At 38.5% G+C, this 11,914-nt stretch overlaps 2 protein-coding genes across 4 annotated transcripts in view; both read right to left on the bottom strand.

Annotated features, from left to right (window-relative positions):
• LOC140940134 (small ribosomal subunit protein uS5) overlaps nucleotides 1–3,112 on the bottom strand; it is a 3,400-nt gene extending 288 nt beyond the window's left edge. The window contains exons 1-5 of the mRNA XM_073389031.1: nucleotides 3,070–3,112; nucleotides 2,574–2,707; nucleotides 1,729–1,818; nucleotides 1,344–1,625; nucleotides 349–508 (exon numbers count right to left, since the gene is read on the bottom strand). Coding sequence (XP_073245132.1) covers nucleotides 349–508; nucleotides 1,344–1,625; nucleotides 1,729–1,818; nucleotides 2,574–2,705 — 664 coding nt within the window. The 5' untranslated portion in view covers nucleotides 2,706–2,707; nucleotides 3,070–3,112. The remainder of the gene's footprint in view (nucleotides 1–348; nucleotides 509–1,343; nucleotides 1,626–1,728; nucleotides 1,819–2,573; nucleotides 2,708–3,069) is intronic.
• An 861-nt stretch (nucleotides 3,113–3,973) lies between these two features.
• LOC140940507 (Golgi to ER traffic protein 4 homolog) lies at nucleotides 3,974–11,853 on the bottom strand. Of its 3 annotated transcripts, XM_073389487.1 has the most exons (9): nucleotides 11,721–11,853; nucleotides 10,959–11,037; nucleotides 9,984–10,141; nucleotides 8,950–9,029; nucleotides 8,603–8,741; nucleotides 7,698–7,841; nucleotides 7,349–7,427; nucleotides 6,965–7,043; nucleotides 3,974–6,700 (listed from the first exon to the last, which is right to left on the bottom strand). In XM_073389487.1, exons 1-9 carry the CDS (start codon nucleotides 11,840–11,842, stop codon nucleotides 6,609–6,611), a joined length of 972 nt encoding a protein of 323 aa, XP_073245588.1. In that variant the 5' UTR covers nucleotides 11,843–11,853; the 3' UTR covers nucleotides 3,974–6,608. The 3 variants fall into 3 exon arrangements, with proteins under 3 accessions (XP_073245588.1, XP_073245590.1, XP_073245589.1); XM_073389489.1 differs by lacking the exon at nucleotides 6,965–7,043; XM_073389488.1 differs by lacking the exon at nucleotides 7,698–7,841.
• Between the last annotated feature and the right edge of the window lie 61 nt (nucleotides 11,854–11,914).

Raw genomic sequence — 11,914 nt, 5'->3', positions numbered from 1 at the left:
AATGCAGTGTCTTTCTTGGACACAAGAGATTTGCACAACTTGTGCACTCTCTAAGAGAAACCTCACCTATGACTAACAAATTGCATGGCACAAAGCTGTACCCAAATTTCTGCAACAGCTTCTTAATCCTTAAGGTTGATCAGGGATAGTCATTTTTTGGAAAATCTGTGAAGGTAAATCTGTGGCAGTGATGGGTATCAAAACATTCTTATTGTTTCAAAAAACTGGGCACCACTTTGAAATATCAAGACTCAGGTTAATTAAGTAAGTGGTCAGGCCTTGGAAACATCATATTATATCCATGAATTTATCAACTGCAGTCTTAGCATAAGAAGCTATGTGACTTACCAAAATTCCCCAGGGTAGCAGTCTGTCCACGAGCTGAGGTATAACAATCCTCAATACCAGCCATCTGAAGCAGCTTCTTAGGGACTGGAGCAGACACAATACCAGTTCCTCTGGGTGCGGGGATCAGACGTACACGTACTGAGCCACATTTACCTGTCACCTAAAATAATTAAAGTGCAGTGCTGTCAACTCTCCTGGATAATCTGGGAGACTCCAGATTTTGGACCATATCTCCCGGCCTCCAGATTAGAGTCTGAAATCTCCCGGGCAATCGTCAAAGTTGCTATTTCTGTAGACTCGACTTCCCAACAAACAAAATTTCAAATATTTTGCGTTGTTTGAACTACTGTTAACATGGATCATTTCCTCATAAATTCTGGTATGCCACTGACGTAATTTCAGCAATAATGTGGCTAAATATGAACTGTTTATGTGCTATATAGGTCAATAGGAACAAGCATTTCTAACACAAATGACGCCATTTGTTGTGCAATATGACGTTGTATATCATTCCTTCCCTATCAATTCTCAATATTTGATGACGTAGGGAGGTTGACAGTCCTGAAAGTGAGACTGACTATCAACCAAAGGTTTGTGGTTTGTTGGGATGTCTACAAACTAATAAGATTGGTTGCAATCCAAAGAATGATCGATTCTAAAAATATTGCAGGTGTTCACAGGTTTCTTAACGTGACATAAGATGGTTCTCAAACAAATGACATAATCAACAATCTAATCTTCTTTGTTTACAAATGATAACTATTAAGGGGACACCCTCAGGACAAAGGTAAGTGTCCCCTGAATGGAGGTTGGGCTGGGTTATGTTAATATTTCATTTTCAAAAAATAAATAAATAAATCGAGTTTGAGAATATTAAGGGAGCAGTCACTAATTTTGACTCTATTATCGGGCTGGTGGCTCCTAAGCTAAAAAACATTCCCAAAAATATTTTACGAGAGAAACTGAGCAATCAACACAGCAATTAATAAACATACCTTGCAAGGGACAGTATGGGGTTGACCGATCTTGTTACCCCAGTAGCCACGACGAACTGGAATGACAGACAGCTTAGCAAGGATGATAGCCCCACGGATGGCTGTAGCCACTTCTTTAGAGCATTTGACGCCAAGACCCACATGGCCATTGCTGTCGCCAATGGCAACAAAGGCTTTAAAACGTGTACGCTGTCCTGCCCTAGTTTGTTTCTGTACCGGCATGATTTTCAGTACCTCATCTTTCAGGGCAGATCCAAGAAAGAAATCAATGATCTCATGCTCCTGTTAGAGATAAGTGAATTAACTGAGTCGGTATAATAGAGTAAATTGTTCCACACTCAGACAGTGTCATTATGACCTAACAAATAAAATCAATGATATTTACCTTGATGGGAAGAGAAAAGAGGTAGATGTGTTCCAAGGTTTTGATCTTCATATCCTTGACCAAGCGACCAAGTTTGGTCACTGGAACCCACTAAAAATAAGACACGATTCAGAAATAACAGATGTAAAAATAATACATGTTTTGCCTGAAAACAATACCATAATCCTCATCAGAAGCAAAGCACAAATACAACTCTGTAGGTAATCTAGCCCTTGTTTCTGTATTTTGCCAGATCCAAGATAATTGTTCACAAACTGAGACTGATTAAGCAAGGAACAGATGCTTTTTTGATTTTTAAAGAAATTGATGGAATCACGAAAATAGTTTTTACCCCCACAAAGAATCTTCTTACCCCTAAGACAGGATGTGAACAATCGATGAAATCGATAATCGATGGCAATCGATAACAACCGATGACAATCGATATCAATTAATCGATTGATATTGATAATCGATGGACAATCGATGACGAAAATTTTTGCGATTATTCATCATCATCGATTATTGATATCAATCAATGAGAGTCAATGAAGTTCGCCACCACCCAAGTGTGATTATCGATTGATCATCGATTGGCTGATGCCAATCGATGCTAATCAACAGCAATTAATCGATTGTCATCGATTGATCGATTGATTTTCCGATCATCGATTTTTATCGATTGTTCACGTCCTGCTAAGATCTGCATAGGATCCTTGTGCTCCAGTCATACTGGGCAGCAGTAGGAAGCAAGATATAAAAACAAAAAACAAACTTGTGGAGTACCCTCCCACAACTAACCCCGGGTGGGGAATCAAATCAAGGTGATTCTATCCTTGTAACAGACATAAAATAAGACTTTTTACCTCTTTGTCATCTGCTTTACCCCTTCCACGACCGCGTCCTCGGCCCCGACCTCGGCCCCTTCCACGGCCTCGGCCACCGAATCCACCACGAAAACCTCCGCGTCCACCACCGGCTGGTTCCGAATCCGCCATTGCTGTAGGAAAACAAATTTCTGCTGTTAATTTCATTGTTTTGTCAAAAGCGTCGATTACGGGAAAAACGAGTTTATCTGTCGTCACTTTTTTCGGATTTATTTATTCTTTCGACGAGATATCAGCGGGAAATGTACATGTCAGTTTCGCAATCTTCCTCGTGCGTCCCGTCAACTAAAATTTCACTGAAAGCAAATTTATTGTCTTCAAAAGCGGTTTTAACGTGGTTGTAGCGACACAAAAACAATTCAGATCCACCAAGAAATAATCAAAGATTTTTAAACAGGCGAAAAAGTCTTCGAACCGAGTATGATGAGGGCAGATGCGCTTTGATAACATTACCCACTCGCTCGACATTACTTACGTGATGTCTCTGTCTGACTGAGAAGAACGAATGGAAGCTTCGCGAGATTATATAGTAAGACATATTATGGGATGTCGGACAAGGGCCTCTTCATTAGGGTTGGGAGGGAAAGGGTCTTTTGTGCCCTTGGTCATTTCCTACTTCCCGAACTGCGTCTGGTCGACATTTCCAGCCTAGTCATTTCAATCCTCCATCATTTTCTTAGAACTTCCAAAGAGCGTGGAAACAAATGCTAAGATTTGGATTTGTCTTGCGGGAGGAAGACTAGTTGAATTAAATGAAATATGAGTTTGATTATTGATTTTGTAGCTAGAGCTACTGACGCTTCTACTAGAAAAGAAAGAGAAAAATGAAAAGAGAAGGAGGCCACCTCAGGCTGAACAACAAAAAACGAAAAAGATACAGTGCACAAATCTACCTAAGCCTGCAAGCATGCTCCCACGTGAGAGTCACGCACGAGCGACACGCGAAATGAGACGCGAGGGTATAAAGAAAGAGACGGAAGGGGGGACTGGGCGGCTGGGGGGAGTGGGGTAAGAGCTAACAAGATATTTTCACATAATTCGTGAAATTATGAACTTTAAGGGCGCCTAACAAAGCAAGTTGGGTCTAGGGGCCGGTTTCTTGAGAGGCCAGGTAACTTTTCGGGCCCGAAATCTACGAAACTGTTAAATTCGATCAAATCCATGGATAGCTTTCCATTCCGGACCCTTTCGATAAACGGCCCGTACACCATTGCATTATCCTGGTATTGCTTCCTGTCTCATCTATAGCGTTTCAGCAGAAGTCTTTGTCCTTTGGTGGCTACGCTAACAATGGGCATTGGGGAGTGGGGGGCTGCTGAATCCCTCTCCAGGAGGACCACGCCCAACCCCAACCCCCAACAACCGGAAAAAAAGAAAGACACAGCAACTAAACTCCTTTTAATTAAATTATTAAAGAATGATTTATTTACATTTTTCTTTTCAAAATATGACTTATCTCTGTATTTTCTCTTGTCACCCCAAAAGCGATACCGCGCAGATTACAGTAGCCTGAGAGCAAGCTCTCCATTTATGGCGAGCGAAGCAACCTGCCAGAAAACGAACTCGCATCTTTTTTTCGCGTACTGCTCTCGCGTGACTTCTCGCGACCCCCTCAAATGGCGAGCTTGCTTGCAAGGCTAAAATTACAGCAATGGCTTTTCTTTTACCGTAACTTTGAGGGAAATTGAAAAGCGACTATCTAGTCTTTTAGGCAAATAGTATACTGAACATTCTTTCTTTTCCACATGGGGCGGTAGCTAGGAAAGAAAAACTTTTGGGTAATCTAGTATCCAGATCTCCCACGGTCAGGAACCAACAGACGGACACTAGGGAAATATGGGTATGAGATTACCTTCCCACAACACCACGCGACCCACTCATTAACTAGAGAGGGACAAGTAAACATCAGTTTTGAGAGAAAAATATCTGTAGTCTTTTTGAAATATTAAAAACCCAGTTTAATTCCACTAATAGGTAATGAATGCTGCAGGGCTTAACCTTAAAGCCCTAACAGTGGCAAATATCGGATTTCTCATTAAGAAACTACCGCTTTTTTTCCAACATAAGAGAAAAGAGAACAAAGAAAATGATCAGCAAGTCAAACAGTCTTAATCAATTTCTAATTAAATATCCTTACCAAGACAGGAAGTGTAAGGAGAACAAATCAGGGAGAGGGGCAGCACTGTCCTTTGTAACACTTGAAGTCCCAAGAGTTTCAAACTGCCCACCTACCCCTCCCCTGAACCAACATTTTGCTATAAGTGAGAAGTACGTGTTAATGTTGGCTTAGGAAAGGGGTAGGTGGGCAGTTTCCCCAGAAACATATGATGATCCAGAGTTTCTCTTACTAACATTAATGGATACTTAAAAGAAAAGGTTATGACAATAAACAAAATGATCACTAAAGGGAAAATACTTTGATCATATAACAAATTCTCTCCACTAATTTTATAAGAAATATATGGAGATCAGTCTGGAGAATTTGCATGTCAATATTGGGACTTAAAAGGTTAAGGTTAAAAATTAAAAGAAACCTAACAGTTTTGATCCAGAAATAAAGAACAAAGCAAAATCAAGGGCTTGCTCAAAAGCTTTTTTAGTTTTGGAAGAAGTAAAGGCTGTGCTCTAACTGTTCCTGAAGGCCCCTGTGGGCGACTTCCTACGGGGTAACTAGATTTCATAGGTTCAAAACTTTGGACTCCCCATAATTTTTGCTACATCACAGCCTTAGAAATTCTGAAAATAACAGATTAGTTGAATCATATCACTGCAAGTATCTTTGCATGAGTGGGAAGGCTGGGGGTACAAAGTAGTCAAAGAAAGAAGAACTATAGTTATTCAAAGCAAGTAGGAGTATTATTATGTGCTCTGGATGGGATACAAGGCTATTCTAGGATTAGGAATACCATGAAAATTTTACCCAGCAGTCAGGAGCTTTCGGGGGTGAAAAGAGACATGAGTATTCACACAGGTTGTGGTGAACGACTCAAAGGGGGCAGAAAGGGAGGGGAAGGAGGAGGATGAGGGCGACAGGTTAAAGAACAGCTGTATATCCTCATGCCTGCCATCTTGGTTGGATTTTCAAATCTCCTCAACCCTCCAAAAGAAACATGATGCCAGAAATAATAAGTCCTCTCTTTGCACTGCAGGCTGAGGATAGACTTAAAGTACACCCTAATGTTCATATAAGGGCTTGAAAAATATGCAAGGGCAGACCATGGAAATGCCAACTTAAGGAAAGAGAAATGCAGAAGGAAGAGAGAAGTCTAGAAGTCTGTGATATAAAATATTACTGTGGAAGGATGCACTGGCCTCCTACCAATAGCTTTCAAAATCTAAAGCATAAAGAGCAAACAAAGAGACAACAGCACTTTACATGAAGTCTAAATGTTCACAACAGCCTTGACATGAGATTTAAAAAGCAAAGTGAGGCGATAATGATGTGAGACAACTGTCTCTCTAGTGAACTTAGTGGTACCAAGGGCATTACTGTGAATCTTATGTTGTGCAGACTTCCTGTCTTGAGGAGACACAAACATCAGAAGTCTAAAATTTTCTTTCCACATTTCCTGTCAATCCAACTGGTATTAGGCAGACGCCCACATCAAGGGAAGGTCCCATGCACATCCGGGCTAAGTACAGGTTTCACTGTATAAGACAGCCAATTACTGGCTGAGAATGCATTAAAAAGCACCTCATTTGTGATTCCTGACTCAAAGCCTGGGTGCTACCACTGGGGACCCAATTACACTGTAGCTGTGTGTTTTACCAGTGTCATTGAACTATGCTATAACAGGGATCTCCTCTTATGAGCCTCTTCTGTGATAAACAAGCTGAGATGCATAAAATGGCAACAGCTGAGTTGACAAATAACTGCGTCAGTTCTCCAGATAACTTGAGTTAAAAATCTTAATGACAAGCTAGTATCTCGTGTGTTCAACAGCTGCAGGGCAGGCCTTTGTCAACTGTCCATGGCATACATTGTAAAAGATAATTTAGTTATAGGTGTTATTACTAGTCCACTTCTTCTGATTCAATAACGGTTGACTGTGATGCTGACGCACTATTGCCGTCATCCCCGCCCATCAAAGTCTGCATCAAATCACCTGCAAGAAAAGAAGAATGACAAGTTCATAGCACAAGGTTTTAGCCATTGGGGAATTGCTAAGGAAAACAGAAATTAAAATCCTGGATCCTCTCCTCATAATAACCCTCCAAAACATACCAATCTAAAGCCTTTTTAGTCTTCTTTTGGACCCAATTCAAATTACACTAAAGCTGTTTCTCAAAAATGCAGTTGTACCAGTATTTTTGATATTGCTGTCAATGCTGGTAGGGTTATTCTGCTTTTGAATACTTGAAAGGCTCACCTAAAATGCCCCCCATCATTCCTTTGTTGGATGGCTTTGGAGGAACACCAAAGAACAGCTGTCCAATCTTATCTAGATACTGCAATACAAAGTACCATGAAAAGGTGGTTATTTACAGACTGGGATTCATGTTGAAACATTAAGGATTGCTTTGACTATTAAAAATAACAGTCCATGGAAAAACTACATCAGAACCACTAGGTGACATAACATTTTAAGCGGTGGGGTGGGGGAGGGGACAAGAGGGGAGGGGTGCATGTAAACATTTTCACCCTAAATGCTACATAATGAGTACCCTCTTCCCTACATACTACTTCAAAAAATCTTGATAGCATTACATGCCAATTCAATGTTTGAAAGAGAAAAAAAGCAGACCCTCCTTACCTCTTTATATACTGGATCCCTTTCAATGGATGGTTGATATTTTTCACACAACACTGTGAACTGACTTAAACTGCCTTTCCTGTAAAAAAAAACCCACACATTTGTAACTCTAACTTTGATCAACTTTAGTAGGCAGCATGGGTTATGCAGACAAATAGACATTCATTTTTAGGCAGCAAAGTTTTGCTTTCATTCAATTTTTTTTTATGAAAATGAAACTTATGTACAAGAAAAAGTCACACTAATCAATGACATTCTTACAGAAGCTGTGTTCTTATAAGGACAAAAAAGAATCTATCTTTAGACCTTGTGGACTAAAAACTATGACTCTACTAACAGAAGCACAAACCTCTCTATGACTAGTAACAGGAACCAAACAAAATTAAGAAGAGGTTTTTGATAAGGAGGTCCAAGTCCAGAGAAGTCTGGATGCTGAGCTGTGTACTTGAAAAACACAACATTGGCTGTAATGATGTTTTGTAAACAAAGAAACCTGAAAAGGAAAGGATATTTTATCTCATTAACTGTTTCCATTGCATTGTTGATCAACTGTTTACACATGTTTGGAAACTGAAATTTGTGGAAGCAAATTAATATCATTATTATAATACTTTTAAACAGCACAGAAGTGCACAATAGTTACATGTCAGATTTTAGTTTTGCTGTGCTCTCACAAAATATTTTAAGGTTTTTGAGGGGCATGGTCAACATGTATTAATGCACCGGATCTGCAAGAAGATATTATAGGGAAATAAAAACACTTTTAATGAAAAAGGCGGAGAACTGTTGAAAAGTAAAGTATTTGACACAACAGGACCAATTTCTTTATTTCCACAGTCTACTTGCACTCCTCAAGTTGAGTCCGCAAAGCCAATCTTGAGTTCAAATTCTCGGCTACAGTGGTAAAATAGCCAGTTGGTACACCTCCTATATTTTATTATATATATTTTTTAATCCCTTGAAAGCTCCTAAAGGAGAGAGGATAGTTAGTTCAGCCATGTGAGTCACATGAGCTGACCGAGATGGATGGATGTATGTTTAGTCCATCCAATAGTTGAACCTTGTATTGTAAATACACCCTTCTTCCCCCCATATTGATAAGTTTGTAAGCAATTTGCAGGTGAAAAATAACGTATAATTACTTGTATTTTAAATCTCAGTAAAATTTGTTGTTGTTGTTTGTTAGTTGTAGAGGAAAATCAAGCATTAATAATAATTATTATTATCATTATTATTACTAAAAATATTACGCACTGTAAAACTGCTTGAGTGACAAATAAGTCAGCTTCTCCTGGAAATCCCCGTGATGTAGCATTTTCCACCAGCATGGCTGCACACTGCTGTCCATCAGAAGTAAACAGGAAATGATACTGTGAATCACTGAAGTTCTTTTCTGTGAAACAATGAAAACCAGGAAAAAGTTAAAATGAAACCACTAAACAAAAAACAAAGGGCAAATGAAATAACTTTTATTTTCAAAAGAAATGAAATGCATGAAGTCATCCAAAAATAGCAAGCTAAATGTATGTTGTTTTTCTATTGCAATGATTATTAATAATTTGATCATTTATTACTGTCAAAAAAGTAAAAAAAAATCTAACCCTTCCAAAATCTATGTGCACAAAGGAGATGTAACTCAGGATGGCCATATTTAAGGGATGGGTCTGTATCTGATGTCCATCTGAAAATTAAAATCAAAGTTAATGTTTTTAAGAAATGCATAAAAGAAGAGTTTTCATTCCTGTTCAGAATTACATTGTGTGAAGTACCTAAACAGATTGTTAAACAAAGTAGCAATATAACAGTATATCAAACAAACAATGGGAAAAAAAGTTATGATAAGCTGCGCAGCACTTTAGAAAGTGAGTAATGTTCAGAACAAAGTACTGATGAACAAAGTGCCGTGTTGTAGTTTGAGTTTCTTTCCAGATGTTTCGGGCCTGGCCCTTCATCAGTGGAGTCACAAGTACATTAGATTGTTGCAAGGTTTACAAAAACCAACAAATAAAAAAATAGAAAAATAACTTTGCAGTGCACGCGCGACTCTGCACACAGTTTAAAGCAAATGAAAGTCGAAGTTTAAGCCATGCGGATGACTGGTGCCAAGCCATAAAATCAGGTTCATCTTCAGGAACTTCCATTGCCCATTTTCCCCGAGTACTTAATTCCATGAACTAGAGCATGATAACATGTTCAGCGACAGGAAAACCCAGTAAGTTCTTCAAAATTCGTTTAGCCACATCAAAAATTTGAGCCACAACATTCAGGTAGCTTGCCTGAAAATTACTGAGAGTGCCCCTTGGGATTTCAGAGGTCCCCTTGATTTGCTTCCTCCTAAGAGAGAGCAGGAGTGATATACTTGAGGAGATAGCTGAAATTTAGGCTAACATTTTACTCTACCTTTGGAGTTTGAGCAGAGATTTTATGACCACAATTTGTAGTTGGTACATTTGGTTTGTGTTTGATTTTCCATTTATATTATGGAAAATTACAGTTTATGATGCTCTTCATCATATCACATGGAATCTTTGACTAATGATGGACTCAGGAGTTTCTCTGACATTACTTATTCCATAAATGGAAGAAGGTACAATCTAAAATTAATGAACATAATACAGTAATACTTTTGACTTACTTTATAGCTTCTCTAATAAATTCATATCTGTTTAGAGATCCTGGTTCATAAAGCTCAAATATACTCCTAATCTTCTCAAGCGCACTGTCTCCAACAGGAATATGTGCTGTTCTAAAGCACTCAATCATTAACAAAGCTAGATCATTACCACTTCCTTCCTGAAAGACAGCAAAAAACAGATTTTATTTCATTAAAAAAATAAAATATCTTACAGACTGAAGTGCATTCAAAAGGGAAGAAACAACAGTTAAGATGACAGATCCAATTTTTACATATTAACAAAAGGTTGCTTATACTGATAAGTGCATGTCTTATTTTTTACGACTGGCGAATTCCCCCCCCCCCCACCACAAATGTTAGTCTTATTGTTAGAGTTGAGGAAAGGTACAAATCCATGCAGACACTACAAGTACACGATCTAGATCCATGTTACAGGTCAAAATTATATTCAGGTTAACCTAGTTTGGTTTTCAATTTCCTTTGTCTCCTAGCCCTAATTCATGAATAATTAGGTGAAAAAATTTTTCCTGAATTTTTTAATTTTGACTTGTAACATCTATACACTGTATCTGTATTATCAATAGAGATAAACAAGAGAAGAAGCCATAAGTCCATGGAAACAATCATATTTAAGGGTGTTAGGATTAAACTCAAGACAACAGTCTGCAATTACCTGTAAGCAACATGGGTGGATCAGTTGGTTTTGTTCATAGCTCTTACGCTGTGGTCAGACTATCTTACCCTGATTGCTTGAAGTTGTTAGCATCATAACAGGCTTTGCCTATCATCCTATCAGGCAGTTTCGACAGCCAGTCTGCCTTGTACTTTGGGTTACTTTCCTATGCTAATATATTATTAATGAACTTAATAAAGCTTTTAAAAAAAGGACAGACATGTGTCCTTCCAAACACTTGCTCAGTGGAATTGTTGATTGAGTGAAGCCTGAAACTCTGTTATTGTTATTACTGGTATTACCTGTTTGTGTTTAAGGAATAAGCATGCTCCATTATGTACAATCTCTATGGCATCTTCATAGCTTTTTTGAGATATATACCTACAAAGAAACAATGAAAAAATGAAACAAAAAGCTGGCTGATAAATGATGTATTCTTCAGCTTCTTTAGTTATGTGGCCATGTGGAGCATCTAAATTGTATCTAGACAGGTGCATTATGCCTTGCATCTTGACTGAGAAATCCTGGTACAGATCAGAACAAATCAGATCAATCCCTTGTACCCCTTAACCCTAACCTTTCACCTTAAGCAGTTGATCTGATCCATTTCAATCCAGGCTTTGTTGACATAAAAAAGTATTAAATCCATTGATCTAGATAATTAAAAGGACTAGCAACCAGTTTAGAGCCCAGACTATTTTGAGAGGATTATTTTATGCCTAACACTGCAAACATAAAACAGCAATATTATCAATCTGAAACTTATTACGAAAATAAAATTTGCAACGTAATCGTCTACAGATGGCGGTCCAAAAACAGCTGACATGAATTTTTAATACTATTTATGATAAGAAAAAACCAGATCGACTCAAATTAAGAGATAAATAACATCTACTTTAAACGGTTATCTAACGTGGTACAAAAATAGTATCACCGGATCGATATTGGAACATTTAACCTCCCACTCATGTATACATTACATGTTGGCACCGGAAAAACCGTCTATGAACTTGCACTTTATTTCACCTACTAGTAAATTGAAAAAAACATTAAGGTAAACAAACCTAAAGTAAAGCGTCCTTATAAGCTGATGAGCTTCATAATATTCACCATCTTCGATCGTTTTGTTAAGCTTTTGGAGAATTCTTTGAGTTCCACCGACACTTTTCCCCTTAGCCGCCGCCATCTTCCTGTATGCGCGCGCCGCATTAAAGTTCCTGCTTCATGTAAGCTCGTCATACCACTTGGGTGTGCGATG

Source organism: Porites lutea, chromosome 6 (genome assembly GCF_958299795.1).
Source record: "Porites lutea chromosome 6, jaPorLute2.1, whole genome shotgun sequence".
In the NCBI taxonomy this organism is placed as follows: domain Eukaryota; kingdom Metazoa; phylum Cnidaria; class Anthozoa; order Scleractinia; family Poritidae; genus Porites; species Porites lutea.
This window is presented reverse-complemented; position numbering and strand designations above follow the sequence as displayed.

Excerpts from the sequence above, each read along its gene's own strand:
- LOC140940507 (XM_073389487.1), bottom strand. The coding sequence starts at position 11,842 with ATGGCGGCGGCTAAGGGGAAAAGTGTCGGTGGAACTCAAAGAATTCTC. Across the intron at positions 11,038-11,720 it reads ATAAGGACGCTTTACTTTAG|GTATATATCTCAAAAAAGCT; the intron begins GTTTGTTTACCT and ends GTTTCTTTGTAG. Across the intron at positions 8,742-8,949 it reads TGCACATAGATTTTGGAAGG|AAAAGAACTTCAGTGATTCA; the intron begins GTTAGATTTTTT and ends ATTGTTTCACAG.